At 29.5% G+C, this 24,739-nt stretch overlaps 4 protein-coding genes across 7 annotated transcripts in view; 2 read left to right on the forward strand and 2 right to left on the reverse strand.

The window, feature by feature from the left end:
• The first annotated feature begins 348 nt into the window (after nucleotides 1-348).
• Nucleotides 349-24,739, forward strand: part of LOC130898940 (uncharacterized) — a 32,687-nt gene continuing 8,296 nt past the window's right edge. Inside the window, exons 1-3 of one of the 3 annotated variants that reach the window (XM_057808556.1) lie at nucleotides 349-739; nucleotides 19,171-19,220; nucleotides 20,996-21,054. In XM_057808556.1, coding sequence (XP_057664539.1) covers nucleotides 19,181-19,220; nucleotides 20,996-21,054 — 99 coding nt within the window. In that variant the 5' untranslated portion in view covers nucleotides 349-739; nucleotides 19,171-19,180. Of the gene's footprint in view, nucleotides 740-16,375; nucleotides 16,514-19,170; nucleotides 19,221-20,995; nucleotides 21,055-24,739 lie in introns of those variants that run through there. The other 2 variants (XM_057808558.1, XM_057808557.1) reach the window with 2 other exon arrangements.
• On the reverse strand, nucleotides 5,528-6,535 carry LOC130898891 (uncharacterized). The gene has a single exon (XM_057808484.1). The coding sequence runs from the start codon at nucleotides 6,533-6,535 to the stop codon at nucleotides 5,528-5,530; it is 1,008 nt and encodes a 335-aa protein (XP_057664467.1).
• Nucleotides 10,903-11,404, forward strand: LOC130898953 (uncharacterized). Its single transcript, XM_057808582.1, has 2 exons — nucleotides 10,903-11,032; nucleotides 11,222-11,404. Exons 1-2 carry the CDS (start codon nucleotides 10,904-10,906, stop codon nucleotides 11,330-11,332), a joined length of 240 nt encoding a protein of 79 aa, XP_057664565.1. The 5' UTR covers nucleotide 10,903; the 3' UTR covers nucleotides 11,333-11,404.
• On the reverse strand, nucleotides 14,245-16,839 carry LOC130898950 (dnaJ homolog subfamily B member 6-like). Of its 2 annotated transcripts, none has more exons than XM_057808579.1 (3): nucleotides 16,422-16,839; nucleotides 14,560-14,784; nucleotides 14,245-14,499 (listed from the first exon to the last, which is right to left on the reverse strand). In XM_057808579.1, exons 1-3 carry the CDS (start codon nucleotides 16,706-16,708, stop codon nucleotides 14,310-14,312), a joined length of 702 nt encoding a protein of 233 aa, XP_057664562.1. In that variant the 5' UTR covers nucleotides 16,709-16,839; the 3' UTR covers nucleotides 14,245-14,309. The 2 variants fall into 2 exon arrangements, with proteins under 2 accessions (XP_057664562.1, XP_057664561.1); XM_057808578.1 differs by having other exon boundaries at nucleotides 14,245-14,502; nucleotides 16,422-16,831.

Here is a 24,739-nt window from a genome sequence, read left to right on the forward strand (position 1 = left end):
ACCTCTTTTCTAGATATCCTTAAAAGGGGGTGATTAATATTGAGTTTATTTTGTTTTCTCTAAAATTTCAGTAAAGCTAGAAATAGAAATTCTGTAATTTTTGTGCATTCGCAAAGGACTAGCTACGGGAATTTTTTACGGGGGTGAAATTAGCAGCCCTATATTTTGTTTCATATCAAAACTTTATTTTATAAAAAAAAACTTAGTTGCTTACTAAAATTTTACTTTTTAATTATTCCAAAAACGTAAGTTTCATGTTACATCGATAAGTAAAGTGTAAAATTTTAATATTATTTTTTTAAAAAATATTTTAGTTATATCTTCCTTTCACAATGGGTTTCATCCTATTATTTTTTTTGTTTAAAAAATTATCAAACGGGTTTAAAATTGAAAGGTAGTACTCTATATCCCAGTAATGATAAAACAAAAAAAATTCGCCACACTTGTCGATTGTATCCGATTGAGAACGACGCTACCTTCGATCGCTGCTACTTTCATAATACATCTTTTATTCGGTTTGCTCTTAACAAAAGTTGTGCACATAGCACAAGGCGAACGCGTGCGTTGCTTTTTCTTTCTCATATTGTTCTGTTTTTATTGCGCGATGTGTTCAATCGAATCGGAGCAGTTGTAATACCCGAAAGTTCGAAAAAAGTATTGAGAAAAAAAGTGTTATAGTGTTGGTGATAAAGTCAAACCATGGAGTTAACTTAATAACCAGTTCAGACAGTTAAATAATGTAAGTGGATATTCGAAATATAATCGACTTTGAAAAAATTGTTAAAAATTTATATGAAGAACTGTTTTTAATGTGTTAATATTTGAAGTTACATTATTATTTATCAATTTTGTGTTAATGTACTTTTAATGTTTGATAACTTCATATAGTTCACACTGTGATTTTATTTTGGTTATATCGTCCATCATTAAAAATCTATTTAAATATGGTTTCTTCGAAGACATTTTTGTTTATTATGACAGATTGACAGAACTCAAAGCTGAAATGATTAGTCTTGATTATATGAAAATAAATTACCTCTAAAAGGTGTTTTATTTCTAATAGTTTATCAGACTAGGTATTACAACATTTGAAAAATGTATATATGTATGTATGTATATATATATATATATATATATATATATATATATATATATATATATGTATATATGTATATTATATATATTATATATATTATATATATATATATATATATATATATATATATATATATATATATATATATATATAATATGAATGAAATAAACTGCGATTACGTTTATAATGTTTTCACCTTCAAAAAAATCCTAATCACGTCCTACTTCTTAAGAAATTTCTTATTTAACAGCACGCATTTCTAACACAACTTTACAGTGGGTTTATACTAATATAGCCAGTAAATAGTTTCTCTTAGTCTGTTTATTATTGCAATTATTTCAAAATAATATTAGATTTGTTTTATTTGGAATATTTAAAAATTGAATGAAAATAATTCATTTTCGTAATCATCTAATTGCGCCATATTCTAAGTTCAATCGAATGGAATTATGGCATATTCAAATTGAGGGATAGCCAAAAAAATTCTTTTTGTCTCAACATTTATGGAGATGAAAAATCATATCTTATAGATTGTGTGGTTGCCAATAATGTTTTTTTATCTCAACATCCAGGGATGTAAAGAATTACTATATAAAAAATCGTATTTTTAAGATTGCGCTATTGTCAGACGCATTTCTTCCTCTTAGCATTCGGGAAAATGAATAATTACTAGATATATGAAATCATATTTTTAATATTGAGTTGCTGTCAAAAGTATTTTTCTCTCGATATTTGGGGAAATGACGAAATATACAATGAAAAATCATATTTTTAATATTGCGTTATTGCTAAACGTAGTATTTCGTCCTACATATAGGGTAATAAAACATTACCACACGAAAAATCGTATTTTTAAAATTGCGTTATTGTCAGACGTAATTCTTCCTCTCAAAATTCAGGGAAATATATAATTACTCTATGAAATCTTATTTTTAAGATTGTGCTGTTGCCAAACGTATTTTATCACTCGATATTTGGGGAAATGACGAATTACCCAATGAAAAATCATATTTTTAAGATTGAATTGTTGCTAAACGTATTTTTTCGTTCTACTTTTAGGGTATGAAGCATTACTACACGAAAAATCGTGTTTTTAAGAGTGCGTTGTTGCCAAACGTATTTTTTCTCCCAAATCTAGAGGAAATCACTTTTTAGTAATGGATGATGTAGTACAACTTCTTATTTATACGCCTACTTGATAAATTCTATAATAGTAATACGAATCTTCTTTTTGTTTTAAACCCACTAGAACAAACAATTTCTAAGGTGCGTACGTATATTCAAGTTTTAATGGCGATTTGATTGGTTTTAATATCACCGAAGCATCTAATAAATTCGAATTATTTATAGACGAAAGTATCTGTCAGGTTAAAGAAAGTTTAACGTATAATGTATTATATAATTCGTTATACAGAATGTCTCATATTTGATTAAGTTTCTATAATGAGTTTTCAACATCTAATATTTCATTTTATATGTTGTTAATTGTCTTGAACCAGCATCAAGATTTACTTAAAAAAAATTGTGGTAAAACAATTTAGGTGCCCAAAAAACTTACCTTGTTGTCGTCGTTGTCGATTTTCAGTTTATTCAATTCATCACTTCATCAATTCATCAAGATAGAAATATAATCGTGGATAATTAAACAAAAATAACGAAAGAAATAATATCATGTTACATTTGGCAACATCGTAATGAAATGATCTTCAACCATCAACAGATGTAAGTAATCGCGTACGTTTAATAATAAAGTGAGATAGTCGAATTTTCTCACGTAAATATTAAGATTTAATAATATTCTATTAATTTCAATGTAATTATAATGAAATCATTATTAAACGTGAAAATTATATTATCTGTATCGACTTATTTACTCATTACATCCGGTTTTGACACTTGACGTTTTTTACGTCTATGTCATTTTAGTTAAATTCCTATTTTTTACACGATTTCAAGGATCGATTCTGTTGAATAATCGATGGGAATTATGAAAATCGCGACATTTTATAAAAATGTTTCAGTAGCTTAAAACTTTCGTGGAAATTATACACACAATAAAATTCTATAGTCGATTGTTTGCCATTTTTGTTCATTCATTTGTTCATATTACCACCTGGCGGACAACGTTCAAAACAGATGTTTAATTTTTTTCTCACAATTGTTTTATTTTATCGGATTGTTCCGTGTACAAGGTGATACTGTTGTCTTGAGTATATAACTATAAAAAAGGAAATGGATATGAAGTATAAAGAATTTTCTTGGTTTATATATATAAATTCGATACTTTAGCCAAATACAGCAATCTCTTTATTGATATTCTTGTTGAGATAACACGATAACAGAAAGTGTATAAAGGCGCCTACTGTTGACGACCTTTACACACTTTTAAAAGATACACACGTCCACCACCTACACCTCCTACATCTCATTGTCCGGCTAATAAAAAGCTATCGATATAATATGTATAATTTCGTCACGCTTTGAAAGTGTTCCAATTATAACAGTATCTGTGAACAATCAATTTGCCGTTAAAAAATGTAGTTTGTGAAGCAGATTGTTGATGGTGTTTAAAATAATTCAGCAGTTGAAGATTGTAGTTGTACGGTGACGTCATGAATTATTCTGTCGTCCAGTAAAATATCAAGAATCATTCGATTCAGAACAAATTTCCAAATTTCTCTATAAAATTTGAAAATTTCATTACTTTCATTATTGTATAATCAGAGATATGGAGCATCAAAGTTGACTGTCAAATTTTAAGAAAACCTTTCGATAGAATTTATTATATATCTTAGTACCCCCGTATCTTAAAGTATCATATATATGATAAGTAGATTCAGAATAGATGTCTCTATAAATTTTAGAAATTTCATGATCCTCTTTTAGATATTCCCATAGTTATTCTATATTATATTGCAACCGCTTGATATATTATTTTTTATATCCTCTGACTTTTGTATCTTAAATCATTGTATTTACCCTCATTCGATTCAAATTTCTCTATGAACTTTGAAAATTTCATTACTTTAATTATTGTTTATTCAGAGATATAGAGCCTCAAAGCTGAATGTCAAATTTTTAAAAAACCTCTCGATAGAATTTATAATATATCGTCGGACCCCCGTATCTTAAAGTAGTATATACATGATAAATAGATTCAGATTAGATCTCTCTATAAAATTTAGAAATTTATTGAGTCTATTTTTAATATTCTCATAGTTATAGAGCCTCAAAAACAAAAATTGACTGTCAAAATTTAAACCAACCTCTCCATACAATTTATTATATATCGTCGGGCCCACGTATCTTAAAGTATTATATATATATATATATATATATATATATATATATATATATATATATATATATATATATATATATATTTTTAGAGGATTAGGAATCCGTTAACAGACATTCAAGCTTGGCACATGGCGGTCTTATTGGCTCGAATAGTTGTCGGGTTGGTGCTGCCTCCAGCATTCACCGACCGACTAAACCCTTCCCTCTTTCCTGCCTGCTGGCATCGCGATGGAACCACCTAAAGGTATTACTTCGTCGTGATGCCCTGCCTCTTATCCTTTTTTTATTGTCTAATAGTTTCTAATTGCACTTGTTCTTTCGTCTCTTTCCTTTTGTGTTATAATGTTCGACGCCATAGTAGATATCACGTTCCACATTGTAGGAGACTGTAGCATGGTTTGGACTATGTTTTCTGGGGTTATGATGGTATTTGCTTCTGTTTCAGCTCGTCTTCTTTCATTTTGCCACCTAGGGCACGCAAAAAAGGTATGATAAACATCGTCCTGTTCATTGCCACAATACTGGCAAAGTGGCACTCTTACCTCTTCCATTACTCTCAGCATAGCGTCTATGGTCGATTTCTTTTTCACAAATCCAAACTGTGTATCAGCAAGGCCTCCTGTTCTGCAGATTTCTTCAACTATTCTTTCTTTTATAAGGTGCTCTAGTAGTTTTCCCATGCAATTTATTAGGCACAGCGGTCTGTATGTGAGTTTTGATTGTCCTTCTTTACGTGGTTTTTCTACGAGCAGCAATTTGGCGGTTTTCCAGATATCTGGGAATTCGCCCTTCAGGATTTGCTGGTTCATTACATTCAGACAGATTGGTGAAAGTCTTTGTGCGACACATCTAATTATCTCCGGTGGTATATGGTCGTGTCCTGCAGCCTTTTTTAATTTGATCCTGTTTGAAGCTCGATCCAGCTCTTCTGCCGAGAATAGTGGAATAATGTCTCGTACCTCAGTGGTACTCCACTTAGTTTTCTGGTGTTGTGGGAACAGCTTCTTAGCTTCGTCAAGCATGAGTTCTTCTGACAACGCAGGAGGTGATCTCAAGCTCAGTTTATTCATCACTATCTTGTATCCCAGTCCCCATGGGTCTTCTTCAACTTCTTCAATGACCCTTTTCCATTTAACCTGTTTTGCTCTTAGGATGGCGTTTCTTTAGCCGCGCTCTTTCTTCTTTGTAGACTTGCCGGGATGTATCTTTTTGTTCTTGCGATATATTAGGTTTTTTATGGAGCCTTGTCATATTTCTCTTCCGTGTAAGGCATTTTTTCCGAGTCTCGGCGATTTCCGCTGACCACCAGTAAGCTGGTTTTTTCCTGTCACTTGGGATACCCTTTCGTTGGAATGTATTATCACATGCATGGCTGATGTTCTCAATTAATCTCTCTGGCTTTAAGGTTTGTTCTCTTGATGGTAATTTGTTTCGCAGTTCATTTATGAAGTAATCCATTTGTGTCGTATCCACCCTCCAGCCGCGGCTCTTCATCTTCGTTCTTACGCTATCTTTCTTAATAGCTATATCAAAATAAATGTAATTGTGGTCTGTAAGATTTTCCTCTTCAGACACTCTCCAGTTCGTTACTAAAGGCGCTATATTGGTTGCCGCGAATGTTATATCGATAATGGATGAGCTTTGGCCTCTACGGAAGGTAGGTTCACATCCGGTGTTCAGTGAAATTAACTTTAGTTCTGAGGCCCATTCAGAAAGAATATCGCCTCTAGAATCATTTGTTGTTGAGCTCCACATCATTGATTTCGCGTTGAAGTCCCCGCAAACCAGGCACTTATTTTTCCGTGTAGCCATACTATTTTTCAGTTCATTCAGTAAATGTTGGAACTCTTCGAGCCTTATATTTGGCGACATATAACAGCTATATATAGTGATTTTGATGCAGTCAATCCAGACAAATCCATTTCCCTGTCCCCAACCTTGTATCGATATGTGCTTGCTTGCTGGTAAGCAAATTGCTGCATCTATATTGATATCTGTGTACCAGCCGCTCTTTTTAGCTAAATTCTTGTTTGGTTCGCTTATGATTGCAATGTCTATTTCATTTGTAGCTGTTGTTTGTCGCAGTAAGTCATGTGCTGGGATACGCCTACCTAGGTTAATTTGAACTTGTTTGAACATTTTGTTGGCGGTTTGTTCGCAGCCTTTTTATCTCTCCTCTATATAAAGGGCACTTTAGGGAAAGTGGCCTATGACCGGGGATGTTACATAGTACGCAGTGAGCTTCTTTCGTGCAGTCTTTTTTCTGGTGGTTATCTCCCCCACATTGTATGCACAGTCGTGTTCTATCAGGACCCTTGCAGAATTTGGCTATATGACCAATTACCCAGCATCGATGACACGAGTCCACTCTCACCCTTTCCTAGATCAGCTGTCTTCCCAACGACTAATGAGCCCGATCTACCCATTGATGGCCGCCCGCTTCGGGTCAGACGTCATCCTGCCAGTTTTTTGGTCCGCGCCGACTACTTAATTTCGCCGGTACCTCCCATATCTGGGAGGAGTGCCCCTATCCGCCACCTGGGGACGCGCTGGATGGGAGTACTGGCATCTCCACACCAGATATATATATATATATATATATATATATATATATATATATATATATATATATATATATATATATATGATTCAGAATAGATGTCTCTATAAATTTAAGAAATTTCATGATCCTCCTTTAGATATTTCCATAGTTATAGAGCCTCAAAGTTGACTGTCATTCTATATTATAATGCAACCGCTTGATATATTTCTTTTCTTTGGACACGATTATGCGATATTATACATAAATTTCTTATAAAGCGTTACTTAAAATATTTAACAATATACCAACAACCATTTAATTATAAAATCACGCTCTGATTGTTTCTATCTGCCGCAGTAAAGTGTTCCAAGTAACTACCTAAGGACATTAATTGTATATATTATATAAACTGGTGTATAATATTACATATGGTAAATGGTTTTCATGGTTAGTATACAACCGAAGAACAAACCATCCATATCGACGATTTAAAGTTGTATATCATTATATTTCTATAGAAATTGAAGATCTGACAACGGTGTAAATACTACAATAACTCACTTTGTAGTTACACTGATTTACTCCGGTTTTTATTTTCAATATTTTAATTCACAGGTAAATATTTTATTAAAAATTTTGCGGTAACTTTTTGCACCAACTATAGAAAATTAAAAAGTCGTTTATGTAAGTTCAAAAATAATTTATCATAACTGTACAAAAAGATACCAAATTGATTCTTATTAAAAACAGCTACGCTATAATTTATATAAAGTCGATATTTCTTTATATTAATTATGAAATATGAAAATGTTTAAATGATTAATAGGACCATAGAACTGTAAATAAGTGCGTATATTGACAGATTTCACAATAATGATTACAAATAAATAGAAGGTGAATAAAAATACGGTTCATAATAATTATCGATAAAACAATTTTAAAGGATAAATAAATAAAAATTCACAATCAAAACCTATAAACAGTTATATAAATTCGGTTTTATTATTATAAAGATACAACTTTTGCTTAAAACATCACCTACTAAACGGAAACGGCTACATAATCTTCTTTTTTATTCTCGTCTTATTTGACAGTTGCCCAGCTACTTTCATAAACAAAGCGATTATTAACACATAGATAAATGTAAGTGAAATATATTACGTATTTGTAGATCTCCCTATAAGTTTATTATCGTTGTTCAGAAAGAACATCTGGAGTACTTCATGCTAAAATTAATTTTAATAACATTATATTTATTGATTTATATACGCATAAGGAAATAATAACCTATAAAAATTACATTACATTAAATAGATTTATAGAAAATGAAAGTCTAATTATAACAAGCGTTATATTAAATAAAAAAAACTATGAAATGTATTATTATTGTTTTTTCCACACCTGATTTAATAACGATCAAACTTGAATAATTCACTTTTTATTTGCTTCTATAAATATCGATAGAAATGAAATATTTGTGCGCAGATGTTGAAATTCAATTGATATTTGAAATATAATAAAAATAAATTGGTTACATAAAATAAATAAATAAAATATTAAAAGTACAAAAGGTACAAAATGTTACTAATAAAGTAAATCAACGCCATCTAGCGAATGTTTATCGAATGTAATAATGTACAGATCGGCAGTTAACTTCTACTTTTAAAATGGTCAGAAAAATATTTCGAGAATGAAGTGTTTTTATCTAGCTAGACGGGATGTTTTATTCTAATAAGAAAAACTGAGCTCATTAAATACTGTCTTTATATGTTACCGTATCTGTCGTCTGACTAAATGATTAATTCAAATGAACTTTAAGTCCTCTATTCGAATTAGTCGTAATTTCCATATACCTAATAATTTATAAACGGAAATTAAAGAATTAGGGACAAGCCCTTATAACATTAAATTATTTGTGGAGGTGTTTTATTATTGAGAGTAGGTAGAAATTATAATTGATAATAAAATTGTTTATATCTCGTAGAACCCAACAAAATTCGTGATGATTTTCTGTAACATCACTCAATGTCCGCCATAACCGAAAGTGGTTAATAGCTATAAATATTTACATCAACTTGACTTATCTGACAACGTCATAATATGAAACAATCTCCTGCAAAACTCCTTTGTTGTACCCCGTATATGTGATTCTGATTAATTCAGGAAGCCATATTTAGTGAGAAATGTTTCGTAATACAATTTTTTTTCTTTACCGATCTAGCTACGACTACAGTATTGCTACATACCATTAATTTTTATGAACGGAATATTTGCAGTAAACTATGTAATAATTATGATTTCCAAATCGTTAATTGACTTTTGAGGTTTACTTTCATTTAACATACATTAAGATCATCTAGATTGAGATATATTTTTATTTATGGGAATATAAATTTAAATGCCTCACGTGTAGATGGCGCTTTTAAAAAGAACAAGCTTCCAATGAAATAATAGAAATATAACAAATTTATAAGGCAATTACATAATTAGAAAATGTTTTAGAACACTAATCAAGTAATCCCCGAAATGCTGATATGACGTTGGTAAAGTTGCAAACTCTGTAAAGAAGGCCAAACAAACATCTTTTAATTAACATTAAACGTACAAAACAATAAACTAGAATTTAATTCAAATGTAATAGGTTTTAAAATATTCATTAACTGAAAATCAGTGATTTAGCAATAAAAACAATTAATCAATTGCTATATAAAATTAGACTTAAGAGGTTTTGTTTGTATTATTATTAATTTTATCACATGTAGATGGCGCTTATGATTAGAATAGTCACAGAACTATTAATATATGAACAAGAGTTGGTGCGGCCAAACCCTACCGAGAGAGATAACCTGAACCTCGTATTTAAATCTCAGTACAGTCTCGGTAGAAAGTTTGATTTTAGTTTGGCGCGAAATAAAAGATCTGTTTTAAAAAAAGAGTTAATAAGTCGAAACGTCAGTTTATATCTGTATTTTTGTCCTGATTTTCTTTTAAAATCAAGACAATATTCGAAAATTGAAAATATAAATACACTTGTTGAATAGACAAGCTTTTTACAGCTCATGTACCAATTGTATGTTACGTCATCGATACTTCTAGACATTTTTTTAGCGTCTAACGAATAGTTAGGAAAATAACTTGTTTCTTGTAAATTAAAAAGAAATTAATACAAAACTAATGAGATTTAACGAAATGAATAATAATAAATATATGATAAACATTTTGCTAATATTTATTTCACAATATCGTGAAGTGTTACCAACTTTCTAGACTAAATTTCTCTGTTTATTAAGTGTTAATCGTATATGAACTTAGTTTCTTATTTGTTATTTTGTTGACTATAAAAATCACTAAAAATGCCTATTGATATAAAAATATTTTATAAAAGGACATCGTGCAAATGAGTCATTCCAATAGAAACAAGCATATAAAACAATTTTGAGGTTATTACGTATTTTTGAAAAATGTTAAATCCAAACTAGAATCGTCGAATAATGAAACTTATTCTTCGTATAGTTTTTTAATAACAATAATTGAAATCATTGATTTCGTGATGAATAGAAAACAATTTTATCGATTATTTACTTGTTATGTAAAAACTAGACTTTTGATACTTTGTTCATTCATGGTCAATAAAACATTGGAAAGTAATCTTGCAAATTGTTATAATTTAGCTAGTAAGTAAACAATACAATCGTGTATATTTTCTAAATAAGTAATAATTGATTACCCGACCTGGTATGCAAAGAAATATGCACACATAACCTATAATTTAGAAATCAGTATACCGCATAAAATTTTCACTTTTTTCCTTTATTTCTAACCCAATTATTAATATACAGGGTATATTATTATCTCAAATCATAACAGACGAATCAGAGTGTATAATTTTTTTATAGAAACTGATTATTTTGACATTTCACTATGTCAAATAATATTTCGATTTATTTGTGACATTGATTATAGTGATGTGGTTCGAAATTTTACCATCTGCACTTATTATAACTGCAGCTCTTGCATTTCCTCACGCTTCCGCTTACATAATGAATTATTTAGTATTTGGTAACATGTATAGGAGGTCCATGTATCATATGGAGGTAAGAATTACTAATCAAATCTATTTAAGGTAGGTAAGCAAGTTTTTCAATTCATATGAGAATAGTAAATGTTTTATTTTCTGGTTAAAACGATCTAAATGAGTAATGATCAAAATATCTAAAACAAAAATTCGACAGTAAATATAGATGAGATACTTTTTGGACGTCCTGTATAATGGATAATTTTAGGAAAGACGTCAGTATTTAAGAGACAGGAGGTTAACTAAAGATCCTTATAAAGTTCAAGGACTAGAAGCCATACCAGACGAAGACGACAAAGAAAACCAATCAAACAATTAGAATTTTTAATTATAATAATTGAAATTCTTTAACTAATTCTGTATATTATAAATGTTTCCGAAATAAAAGAAATCGTTATTTAAATAATGTGTAGTTTTACATTTATATGAATTGTTGGTATTTGACCTTGAAAATTCACACCTTGAAGACATTACATCTTTATAACAGTTTCCAATCTATTTTTCAATTTAAAATGTCAACAAGCGATGAATCTGATCGTAATTATCTTAAAGTGGAACTATTAAAGTCAATTAAAAAAATTAATAATTGATATTTTGTTTCTCCACTTGAAAATTATAAATCGAACTATAGTTAAATTTCTTCTCAATAGATAATCAGAAAAGAAAATTTCATTTCTAACGCCGTTGATGTTAAATAGATGGCGCTACGCATTTTATAATTTAAATAATCCAATTTCTTGTTTATAGTAATTTTACTTGTCTCCTTTTATTTCCCTCGATATTATCGATTAATCAGTAATAGACAATCGAAACTATTGAGAATATTAATACTTTCGATATGATTATCCACGATGTTTCATTGAAAGTACAAATAACCACCATATTTGATTATTAAATACAGTGGCGTCCTATTTTATTATAAAAATTTCATTTTTATGTATTTAAGTTATTTTTTCGATTAATTTTTTGGAAAGATAACGAAATCTTTAAATGAAAACCAATCAATGACAATGATACTTTCCGGTTGAGATAAAACAGCAGATGGCCTCGATCAATTGAAATACGTGTATATGCGACGGCAATGATTTATTTTATACTATATTCTTAACCTGCGACCTGTACACTCACGAAAGAAAGTCAAAATTACGTAAAATATGCACAAAACAGTGAGACGCGTCTTTAAAATCTACTCAAAGGTCGATTAAGAGATTTCGGAACTTTTACTTCTCGTCCAAATCACACCAATAACGTAACAAAATACACGATTATTCGATGCCGTTACCTAATAATCGTACATCACTAGACAGTTAATTTTGTTTCGGGTTTAAAGAACGATATTTGGAAAGGGGCGTTAAATAAAAATAATGATTGAAAAATATATAAAATAATTTTTATTATATCCATAATAATCTCGATGTGAATTGGAACACAATTTTTATATTTCATAGATTGATTTAGAATGATAGCGATTGAGTTCGATATTTGACACGAGACATGTTAACCTACTCGAGAGGGGAGGATTGGACTGTTATTTGAAAATTGTTATATTGGTACAATTTTTAAAATTACTTTTGAATAATCAAATTCTATACTACAATTGTGTTATTTGGTTAAAAACATAGATTTGGATTATACGTTGTATATGCTAATTGAATAAATAACAAAAGCTAAATTATACATACTTAGTTTATCTATTCAATCAATTGGATAACGAACAAACCATCGTTTATTATTAGATTTTCAATGATTTATTAAAGTTTTGTTGCGGTTATTCTCGATGTTGATAACAAACAAATGCCTGCAACTGTTTTATTATATAATAGTTAATTAGGTAGGTGATGATTTCAAAATTTTTAATGGAACACTGAAACATCACAATTATTGATGGAGCGGTATACGACAGAGCATCAAAAGTTCTCATAATGTCAAACGAGAAATTTCTTCAGGGTTGCCAGTTAATTTATATTGTATTAGCACTAGATATACATTCTCTTATAAATAAATAACTACTATAATAAATTATTGGTGGAAAATATTTAAAAAATTAACAATCTTTACATGACTAATAGTAATAGTGAACTTGCATAAAAATGTCAAGGATGATTATTTAAAGTCACCAACGTGTTATATCTTTATTTCATAATAAAGGATTTAAAGTACGTAAATTTACATTGAAATAATCACGTTATTGTTACACAATGTATATCATTTACATTTATTAAATTAATTATTAATACCAATTAATCAATATTAAATTAGAATTATCATCAAAAATTACGTTTCTATTAATATATCTACAATCATAGAGTACAATGTTGTAAAAAAAATTCTCGTGAAACTACTTGTCACTTATATACGGGGAGTATACATTATTTTTCGTTCGTAATCATTTGACAGAATTATTTTTTTACTTCTACTGCCATTTTTAGAATGTTATTTATGGGAAAAGTGCGAGAATTAAGAATAATAGATATATTTATATATATTCATTATTATACAGGGTGTGTAGATATTTAATGTCGAAAGTTTAGGAAACTATAAATTAAAATTTCCTCTAAACTGATCGTCTCATTGATGTTTCATTAATAAATTAAAATACGTATTGTACAGGTTGTCATTGTTGAAATAACGGAATGATAGGGAAAGAAATTAACACAATTAAATTATTCACGATTTATTGTAATTGAAAAATTGGTAGATCAAAATTGACGTATCCGGATAAAAATTTCCATCCCCAATTTAACCCCTTTAAAAGTGAAATATATAAAAACCCTTCTCTAGCCGGAGATTACAAGCGCTAGAAATATTGAAAGGATCAACAATTTCATTATTATACAGGGTGTCCGGAATTTTAATATGAAAATAAACTGTTTTCATTAATAAATATGGTGGATCATTTTTAAAATTGGGTATTATATCTTCGTTAAAATAACTAAATATTAAGGGGAAAAACGAAAAAATCTAATTATTTACGTTCTATACCAAATTGGAAGAATATAATTTGGCAGTTGACGTACTTTAATTCCCTTAAGGGTGAAATCTTAAAAAATCCTTACGTATCGGGATATTGCATGCGGGAGGAATATTGAAAGTTATAAGGGGATGTTTATAGAAGGACGCCGTATAATGTGTGACTGGTTGTCTATCCAATAGTTTCAACACGTTTTTCCATGTAAAACGTTTCGGATGCTTAAAAATCGATATAAAAAAGGAAGTAAATGAAAAAAAATATTATATTTGTATATTTTAATAACTTTTAAAGAATCGTAATTCACAATTTCAATATATAAATTATCCTAATTCTTATATTCCACGTGTTTAATATTCTGAGGAATTCCGTTGATAGTTTTCGAGGTTAGAACGTCATTTTCGTATTTCATCACCGTTTCCTTGCCGTTTTCAGAAATTTTTTTCGTCGTTATTTTTTTGCCGTTTACGACTTTAGTAGCCGTCGCCACTTTCCTCGTATACGAACCATTCGGTGAGCTACTGTAACAAACAAATTGAGTTTCGGAAAAGATCAATTAGATAAAACTATCGTTCTACCTTGAAGCGCTGAACGAACTTTCCACGCTACTGAAAACAGATCCGAAATCTTTGTGTCCAGATAAAAAACCATCTAAAAATCCCCCTCCCATCGGACCGAATAACGACATGTTATTACTATGTCCCGACGACGAACGGTGCTTGTTTCTGCGATGTGGGAAATCGTCGTTCAAAAATTCGAACATGCTCGTACCGAAAAATTCCCTAAACACCTCTTCTGGGTCCCTAGAAATAACAATTCATTCTATTAAATGAAAAATTCGTAGGCTAACGCATTGTATACGCTACTAGTATCCATATGAGACCGTACGACCTGCAAGTACCAGCATCGCGGTCGACCAAATGAGATGACGAGTCCAGAAATGTTGAAAAAAATCCACGAATTAGTACTAGGCGATTGTAAACTGGATATGTGCGACCTAGCAGATATAATAGGTATTCAAAAAGTGATATTAACTGAAAATTTGGACATTAGAAAGCTGTGCGTAAGATGGATGCTCATAATGAAACAAAAACAACGTCGCGAAGATGTTTCCGTCGAGTGTTTGGCCGTTTCATAACCATGAATGTAACTTTGGTCCATCACTTAACACCCGAGACAAAATAACAATCAAAAGAATGGACTGAAGAGGTAGAACCGGCTCCAAAGAGGTCAAAGACCGTTTCATCTGCAGGCAAGGTCATGGCGTCCGAAGTTTTACATCGATATGGGGGCAATAAAATATATTTCACAATGGAGTCCAAGCGATCCTCGGCCGTGTGTATTCATTATCTTAAAAAAAGGCGCAAAAACGACCCTAATTGTTGTTGTGGTTGCTATTAGACCCGAAGGTCATAAAAAATAAATATGAACTGTGTTGAACCTACGGTAAAGACAAAGGTTAATAGAAAGACTCAAAATTGAGATAAATGGCCTGCGAATCTGGCCGAAAAGTACAAGACCGAACCAACGGTTACGAAAATAATATCAGCGGGTAATTTTTCGACGCTTCAAGAGATGCTGACCAAACTAGTATTAGTCATTAACATGGGAAAGCGACAATTATTTCTATAGGAGAACCAGTTTCAACCAAAATAACGATTTTAAAAAAATAAATAGTATATCGTTTTCATGGATTCGGGGTTAATAACCTTCAAAATGTCACATATCAATAAAAATATGTCGTGGGATTCAAATAGCTTTCGCATCCACATTATTATACTGATATGACCCCAATTGACTTTTTCGTGTTCTTAAACTTCAAGAAGGTGTCGTTGGATATAATTTTTTACCAAATTCGAAGCTAAAGACTAAACTATATTGAATGGTAAATCGAAATTCTATTTTTTTTGTACTCCAGTAATTTTATTTGTTCATAATTAAAAGATTAAAGATTTGTCTATCCAACTTTACCCAATAGCAGATTTTTCTGCAAATTATTACAAATTAATAATCAAATTTCTATTATATTTATGTTCAGGATATACTTTTTTCATTGTTTACATCATAATAATGACTTATTGTACTAGAAATCATGTCAAAAATCTTATTTATCATTTTTTAGTACATTTTAAAATATATAACGTCTCGATACAAGATCGAAAAGACATATAAAATAACCCTTGGCACTTTCTTGATTCAAGTTCAATAATAACTTAATTTTCTTAAATACGAACCTGAATTTATTTCAACAAAATATTTTGTTGTATATATACTCCATGTTTTCTATTCAGTCATCGTCAAACTTATAAAATATTTATAATTATTTTAAGTACGGCCCTGAGCTTTATTCAAATATTTTTACTACGATGGTGATATTATCATTTACTGAATACCGAATTATTTGTTATCCTTTTTATTTACACTTAATGTGTATAATTACCTGAAAGTAAAGTGGAAAGATCCACCGAAATCGAATAAATCCTCATAATTCTGTGATGAATTTCTACCCGGATTCACCGATCCGTATTTATCGTAAGTTTTTCTTTTTTTAGCATCCGATAAGACTTCGTAAGCTTCGGATATTTCTCGAAATCGTCTCGTGGCTTCTTCTTTATTATCGGGGTTTTTGTCTGGATGCCATTTCAGAGCGAGTTTTTTGTACGCTTTTTTTATTTCGTCGGTAGACGCGTTTCTCGGTACTTTCAAAACCTTGTAATAATCGGACATGTTAGAATTTCGGACTTGAGAAAATTTTTCAAGGAAACGTTAAAACTTGTGACTTTTCCTAAATCGTACGTCAAAAATGTTTGACAAACGATTTTATGACACAAGAATTTTGAGTTTGTATTATTTTTGCCGAGAAATTTGTAAAATATCAAAAAGGAAAAATTCAAAACGATCTTAAACGACTATACACGATTATAAATTCAATTGACGTTTTGACTTCCGCAAAATCGAAATGCATTTATAACGTTTTTATTCAATCGGAAATGGCATTCGATTCTTTTTCAATTATTGAAAACATTGAGGAAATACTCAATAATAATCTCTATTTTTTTAAATTTGTATTATTTTTTCCAAGAAATGTACAATACAATGTACAAATGTACAATATCAGAAAGGACAAAGTCAAAACGATCTTAAACGACTATACACGATTATTAATTCCGTTAACAGCTTTGACTCCTGAAGAATCGAAATGCGTTTATAACGTTTTTATTGAATCGGAAATGGCATTCTATTCTTTTATAATAATTGAAAACAAAAATAATTTCTATTTTTTCCAGAAATAAAAAACGATTATCAATTTATAAAAGAGTGATATTTATTATCTTATATTGATTGAAAGGTAATAATTAGAATCGATTATTATTATTGAATCGATAATAATTGTAAGTTGTGTTGCCTAAATTTTAATCACAATTAAAATTATATCATTTTCTTATATACTTTAGTTCGTATAAAACATTTTTAGGTATAAATAAGAAAGCTTACTTAACACCAATTGCTTGTTAACCTATAAAATTGCGTGATCGAAAAAATAGAAATGTAAACGACTTACTCCATTCATATACCTACTCACTATAAAATTAACGTTGTAAAATAAATTCCATAAATTACAAACGTGTAATGGCTATAATTAATGATACAATGATACAGTTTGTTAAACAATACTTTTAATTATTGTAACCAATTATTACAAAAATTAATTAAATTGAACGAAAATTTAAATTCTATTACTTCTACTTTGAATAACGCTACCCAAAGGAACATGAAGTTAGTTGAGTATATAGGGTGATTTTATCAGGGATTTCAATAATTTGTAGTTATCTTTGTTTACGAGGTTTCTCAGTGGCGTGCGTAAATTTTTTTATAATTTTCTATAATTATACAGAGTGTTAACAACTAGATACAATACTATTTCAATTTGTTAAAATATATTTATAAGAAAATTAAATAGACTTAAATGACGTAATGAATTTTAATTACTATTATATCATATTAAATATTATCGATATTTTGTTCAATTCCAACAGTGTTTTTCTGATGTCATTCATGATTGCACATTATCACTTTTTAGTATAAAAACGTAAATAATTCCAGAGTAAATGCAGTAACCACAAGCGAAAGTGAAATACTGAATTCTATTTAAAAATCATTATTTCTCATTAGAACCCGTTTTTGAAACGTATTACTACTTAATTCATTTTGGGGTGAATTCACCTTCAAAATGTTTGATATTCTTAACCGTATATTGCCACTAAATATTCTTCTACTTTCACTATAACACACAGTTTATTCAACCGAAAATTACGTCATCGTATGCATATCCACTTCGCTATAAACATTTTTATTTATTATTGTTATTAATTAATAGATATTACTAATTATTATTAATAATATTTATAAACAATGAGAGTTATAACTCACTATACTAAACCGGGAATTATTTACGAACCGTATATCCAGGTGGCTCTTTACAAGCCTATGGATCGAAATGGATCATTCCATTATGAGTATCGAGGGGAGTAATGACACTTTAATAATTTTAACGTATTTGAATACTTAATTATTCTGAATTTTGTAGATTAATTATAATGTACTTTCCTAGAAATAAGAAATGTAGGGAAAACGTAAAAAAAAACATTTAATAACGACGATAAATTGATTAAACATTTGTTTTTTTTATATTATATATATCGAATAAGAGATTGAATTTTTATGTTTATCGTATACTACGAGGTACATCGGGAAAGTAAGTGTGGTTTGCTAATGGTAAGATGCAGTACGTAGCAAATGATTGATGAGTCCTGGTTATATTACGCATGCGCTATTGATATAATTACGATTAATTCCAATAGAAAAAACTTACTTTCTAGATATGCCTCGTAATATGAATGTTATTTTATGTAATAAATCCCGCTATTTATATCCGCAGTGATCGTTTTGATTTCCATAATATTGAAATAAATATTTTCTATCTAGATATTAAAATTATGAACTTTACGTTTATTTTATTGATTTACAAAAAGCTTTCTATCGAGTACAGAAAGATTATATGGAAAAATATTTATAAAATATAACCAATAAAGAAGTTTTAGGTGCAAAATAATTGTAACTTGACGTTCAATTTTGTTTATTATTATTTTATTAATAATTTGATTTTAATTATTTTCATTTTTTTATAGTGTCTTCACTATGTCCTGCTACATAAGGATGAAAAGATCCTTTTTACAGGGTAAGTATCGTATTTTATTTTCATAATTCGTCAGAACAAGTTCAATGGGATTAAGATCGGGTAATACGGTGGCAGACTCGAAGCAATTTGATCATATAGTTAACTTTTTTTAACGTTTTTTAGAACCTGTTTTATTCTGTTTTTAGTAATAAAAATAATACGCGGTAATGAATTTGGCTTTTGTGTCCATTTTTTTATTTTCCACGTCATCTAACCATGACTATATCGGTTTTTTTTTCCATCCTGCGTTCATTCTATCATCAGCTTTAGACTCAGATCTCCTTATAATATAAGGAGATGTCTCAGCCATTTCGGTGTTGCTTTTTTGATTATCTTTATCACATTCTCTCACTTGTTTCAATTTATTTGTTCTTCTTTTTTATAAATTTTTAAGTCTCGTTACAGTACTTATAAGTTTTATTTTTATTATCACCATCATTTCGTCTTTTATTTCCTATATAAACAGTGAAGATTCTTAATTTAAATCACTATTTTAGACTGCCTGTACTAAATAATTTTTCCTGCTTATTTTTTTTGAGAATTTTGTAGTACTAACCGCCCCTCTATACGAATTTGAAAAATAAAATTAAATAGCTTATTTTAGTCCCTATCAGTACTCGTTAAAATACTAATAGTATTTGTGATATTTATTTGGTCTGCTGTACGAAGTTGATTTAGTCCACTGTAGTTATATCAGCTGATTCTTAGGTAAATGTCATAGATATCGAACGTTCAATTTTGTTCATAAATTCTTTTATTACTAAGACGTTTATATATTAATTTTTAGAATCATTTTTATTAATGTTTGCTATTTCAATTAAATTTCAAAGTTCATTTATTCATACATCAATCAAAATATGTCTCCATCATATTTAATTATTAAACAGAATACGTATTGACGTATTATTAGACACAATCATATTGGATATTTCAAATGTGAATAACTGTGATTGATGACAACCAAAAGTTTATTGAAATTCATTCTGTTAATCATCTTAACAAAAACAAAACGATTCGATGTTAACATCTTTATACATGAAAGAATTTAAATTAGACAAAATTTCTGATAAGGCAACATATTTTAATGTGGTACGTGAATGGATTGTTTGTTGCCTATCCAGTAGGCTGGAGTATGATTTCTAATGCTCAACATAGGGAACGTGGTAGTAAGAATATTAAGACAGTTGACAGAGATCAATGATAACGTGCACTAGCGTGCTTCTAAATGACGTTTCTGTTCCATTTTATTATTTTAAATAGATTATATTTTATACAAAAAGTCCACGATCAATAATTTATCTGAACCGTTCGGAAAAACACGCTAATAATATGAAAAATAGACAAAAAAAAAACACAAAAATATACCTTGCGATAAGTCAACTTCGTAAGCAAAAGCTAAAGCTAAAGAGATAGGGGCGAGTAAGGTTCAGGTCAAAATATATTTATAAATGCAAAGAAACTTTTCAAATTAATACGAAATGGTGGATAATTGATGAAAATGCTGTCTAGAAATAGGGGGAATCTAGTCAGGTCTGGATTCGTGGTATTATTTTCGGTTTGGACCCACGTACACTGTTGCAAAATGCTCTGAACGAATATCAGTGACCCGTGTGTATAAAAATCGTTTAAAATATAAATATCGAGTCTCGCCAGGAGTTTATAGAAAAAAGAAAAAAATTAACTAGCTTTGATCCATCTTTTAAGTCAATAGCACTTAAACCAACACTGTAATTAAGCACAACTTATACTTAAATTTTGTATATTATTTGTTTCAGGTCTTTTATGGCTGTATCTATACGGATTTGGTTTCATGGCGTTTTCACTCGAGCCTGGGGTAAGATTTTTATGTTTCATATATACGAGGTCAATCCGATAAGTAATTGTTGTATATGGTGAATGTTCTTCTTCGATATTGACCGTTAAAAATTACGAATTTCAATATAGTCGAATGTCAATTTTGGACCGAAACTATCCATAGATAAAGTGATAAGAATCCACGATTTAGTATTGACACATCGCCGATTGGAGATGGGTCGTATTAGATTAATATTAATATACGACGCCCAGTATAATAACGCACAATTCTGGCTAAATTGAGCTGTTTCCCCATCCACCGTATTTTCTGGATTCGGACCTGTGTGACTTATTTTTATTTCCAAGTTTGAACAAATTTGAAGTTTGATTCGAAGGAAGAGGTTATTGTCATCACGGAGGAGTACTTTTCAAACCTACAGAAAATTTATTTTTTTTCCAGACAGTTTTTAGAATTTGCAACATCTTCGGTTCAAGTGTATCGAACTGTATATTGAAAAATGAATCGACACTTTTTCTTATCGAATCATCCTCGTATAAACGAAATAATTTGTATTTTATTACAATTTAAAATTATTCAACTCCTCCGGTACAATAACGTAAAGTTATGATATGTTATAAAGGGTATTTACAAAATTATAACCAATTTTTTATTATTTTTATATTTAAAAAAAATTCACTAATTTTACTTGAATCTAATACAGAGTAAATTAAAACAAATTTTAAATAGTTCACCCTGTATTTTATATGTTCGTCATCAATTATCACTAAAAGATACAATTCTTACCCACCCTTTATATGAAAATAATTAAATGTACATGGTGAAAAAAAAAAAGAATTAAGTACGCCCCTGTTGTTTTCGCCCTAAATATTTCATATTAATGTCAATACATTTTGTCGTATTCCTAACAATACGATGACTAGACACAATTTAATAATAAAAAAAATTTAAATTAAACATTTAAATGTGATTATGGTACCTTGAAAAACTAATATAAATAGTGACAATTCATATTCTAAGGTATATAAACCCTGAAGAGGCTAGGTTAGTATGTCGGATGTTAGGTACGGTTATGACCTTGAAAATCTTAAGTAAAAACGTAATAGAATGTAAGCATTTATTGATGTAGGTGGAGACAGGCTCGGATTATGAATTTTCTTAGGTTAAAAGAATAGATTTTATTGAAAAGAATGCGTAGGTATCATGGGCGGTAACAAGATAAAAATCAACTCGGTCAAACTGTTATGATTATAATCTAGATTGGATCGTGACTATCATGTTAACAGAGTCTGTGTCCAGATAAACGCAATTATTTACCTTAATAGACAAACATCTTATTTTTATCTTTCATTACCATATCTGAAATCTAAACAACGCGTAATTATTACGTAAAAAGTTTGTTATAGTTTATAAGCGATTCGTGAATACGTTTTTTGTGGAATGTATTCGAAACGAGACAATTTAATAACGTGTAGGACGGTCATTCACCTTTCGTAATAATATAAAACGGAAAAAAATAATAATATGAAGATATCTTACATACTTATTCTTTCCTGTCATTTTGACTGTTTCTTCTAGGCTATCGAATCCTACAGGCACTCGTTAAGTTTCCTCTTTTAACATTTTAAAATTTTATCGTGATAGTTTTCTACTTCTTTTTTATACAATTTAGTTAATTACATATTTGCGTTATTATCTTACAAAACTTCGCTGTAGGGCGCCAAATTTAAATAAACGACTAGTTTTGTCTCTGTCAGTATAATCAATATTAATAATGACATTTACATATCGTTTTTGTTAACCTAATTATCCACAAATATTTTTCTCCTTTCACCAAATAATAGTCTCGTGTCTAGGTTTTATTACCATACAAAATCACGATAGTTTACGCAAATAACCAATTACGAACTACATATACATATAATTTTCTTGCAAAATAAAACTTCCTCAACTTTAAATTCATTACGTCGCCATATTTGGATACTCCATCTATCATTTTAACATTCTGTGACGTAGTACTAAAATAGTTCTTTAGGGCATACTTCATTTAATTTTATAATCTATTTTGAACGTTAAGTACGAATTATAACTCACGGTTTTATTGTTTATTGCTAGTCGAGATGAGGTAAATAAATGGGTACTTCGAAAAGATTAAACATTCTAAATAAGAGAATTGATCTGAAAGAATATGAAAAAGAATAACGGATTTCTTAGGATAAAGAGGAAACATGTGGAAGAAAACGTAATAAAAAAGACAAAATATGTTTTTCTACGACCGTGCGTTTTAACCCACTTTCCCGCACGCATTTTAGTTTTGACTTGATCGCTTGCCCGAACTCCGCTCCGCGTCGTTCGGGACAACTGCAGTCGCGTGCGGGAAAGTATCACTTTCCGCACTTGTTAGGAAAATAACTATTGAAATACACTTATTTAAATTACATACACTTGTGCTTTGAGTTAAACAAAGTACGTTGTTTTCATCATATAATGTTGGAAAGAGATAGCAACTATAACATTAATAATTCATAAAATTCGGTATGAAATTTTATCAATTACTCTAAGTATTTATATACATCATTTAAAGCTAGTGATTTGTTTAATTTCTGTAACTTCATTCAAACGGAACAATAAATGATTTCCATGAAAACCTCTTTTTGCTTACGTTCAGATTTATAATGTCTAATATTTCATGTATCGGAAATATTGTACGGATTCGTAATAAAACAATGTTCAGTTATTCACATTTTTATTGTAAATTAGTAACAGATACAAAATAATCTTAAAAATACTACGAATTTTGCAATAAATGTGTATTTAGTTAGTAATATAACAAAATATTATAATAGTTAAAATATTTACGATCACAGTAACGTAACAGTAGCAACGTGTGTTTATTGACGTTTTACGTTTTCGATACCTCAACGTGAAACGGTCATAATTTTATTGTAAGAATATTTACGTTCAAATAAAGTAGTAATAATAATACATATCTATTAATATTACATAATACCAACTTTTGAATATAATTAATATACGTTTTATTAAAAGTATCACGGAACAAATCAATGAAACAATCCAATTGCTACATACCTTGAGAAAGGTCACAAATTTTACGAAAGAGAAGAAAGCGGGATCTGTGATAGTATATTATGTATCTGATAGTAGAGATCTCCCACGAGAAAATACAATTGTCATTCAATCAGACAAATAAACAATGCGTAAATTGAGGATATTAGATCGAAATATCACTATTTTATACAAAACAAAGATTTCACACTAGATTTTGAACCACCAATTCTCAATCGAATTTTTTAAGTTCTACAAGCATATACACAATTTTTTTTAAATATATCCTTAAATAAAATATTTGAAATTCAAGATTTATATTATTACCTTAAGCAATTTGCTTATACTATAATCATCATTTCATCGATGTATTAGTTTCAGTAAAAATGTTTACCATTTAAAGTGTTTACGTAATACGTTCATTGCAATATTGGTTGCCTATATTGGTAAATATTGTATTTCTATGATGCTTGTCTTGTTAAAAAGTATTTAAAATAATAATGACGTAATGGTAGCATCACAATTTTCATTAAAAAAAAGTTTTGTACTAAGATAAAAGATAAATAAAAAACGTCAGTTTGTGTGAATTGTTTTATTTACTTCTGCATAAAAAACATTTTGAGATGTATATAACCAATAT

Source organism: Diorhabda carinulata, chromosome 10, assembly GCF_026250575.1.
Source record: "Diorhabda carinulata isolate Delta chromosome 10, icDioCari1.1, whole genome shotgun sequence".
Lineage (NCBI taxonomy): Eukaryota > Metazoa > Arthropoda > Insecta > Coleoptera > Chrysomelidae > Diorhabda > Diorhabda carinulata.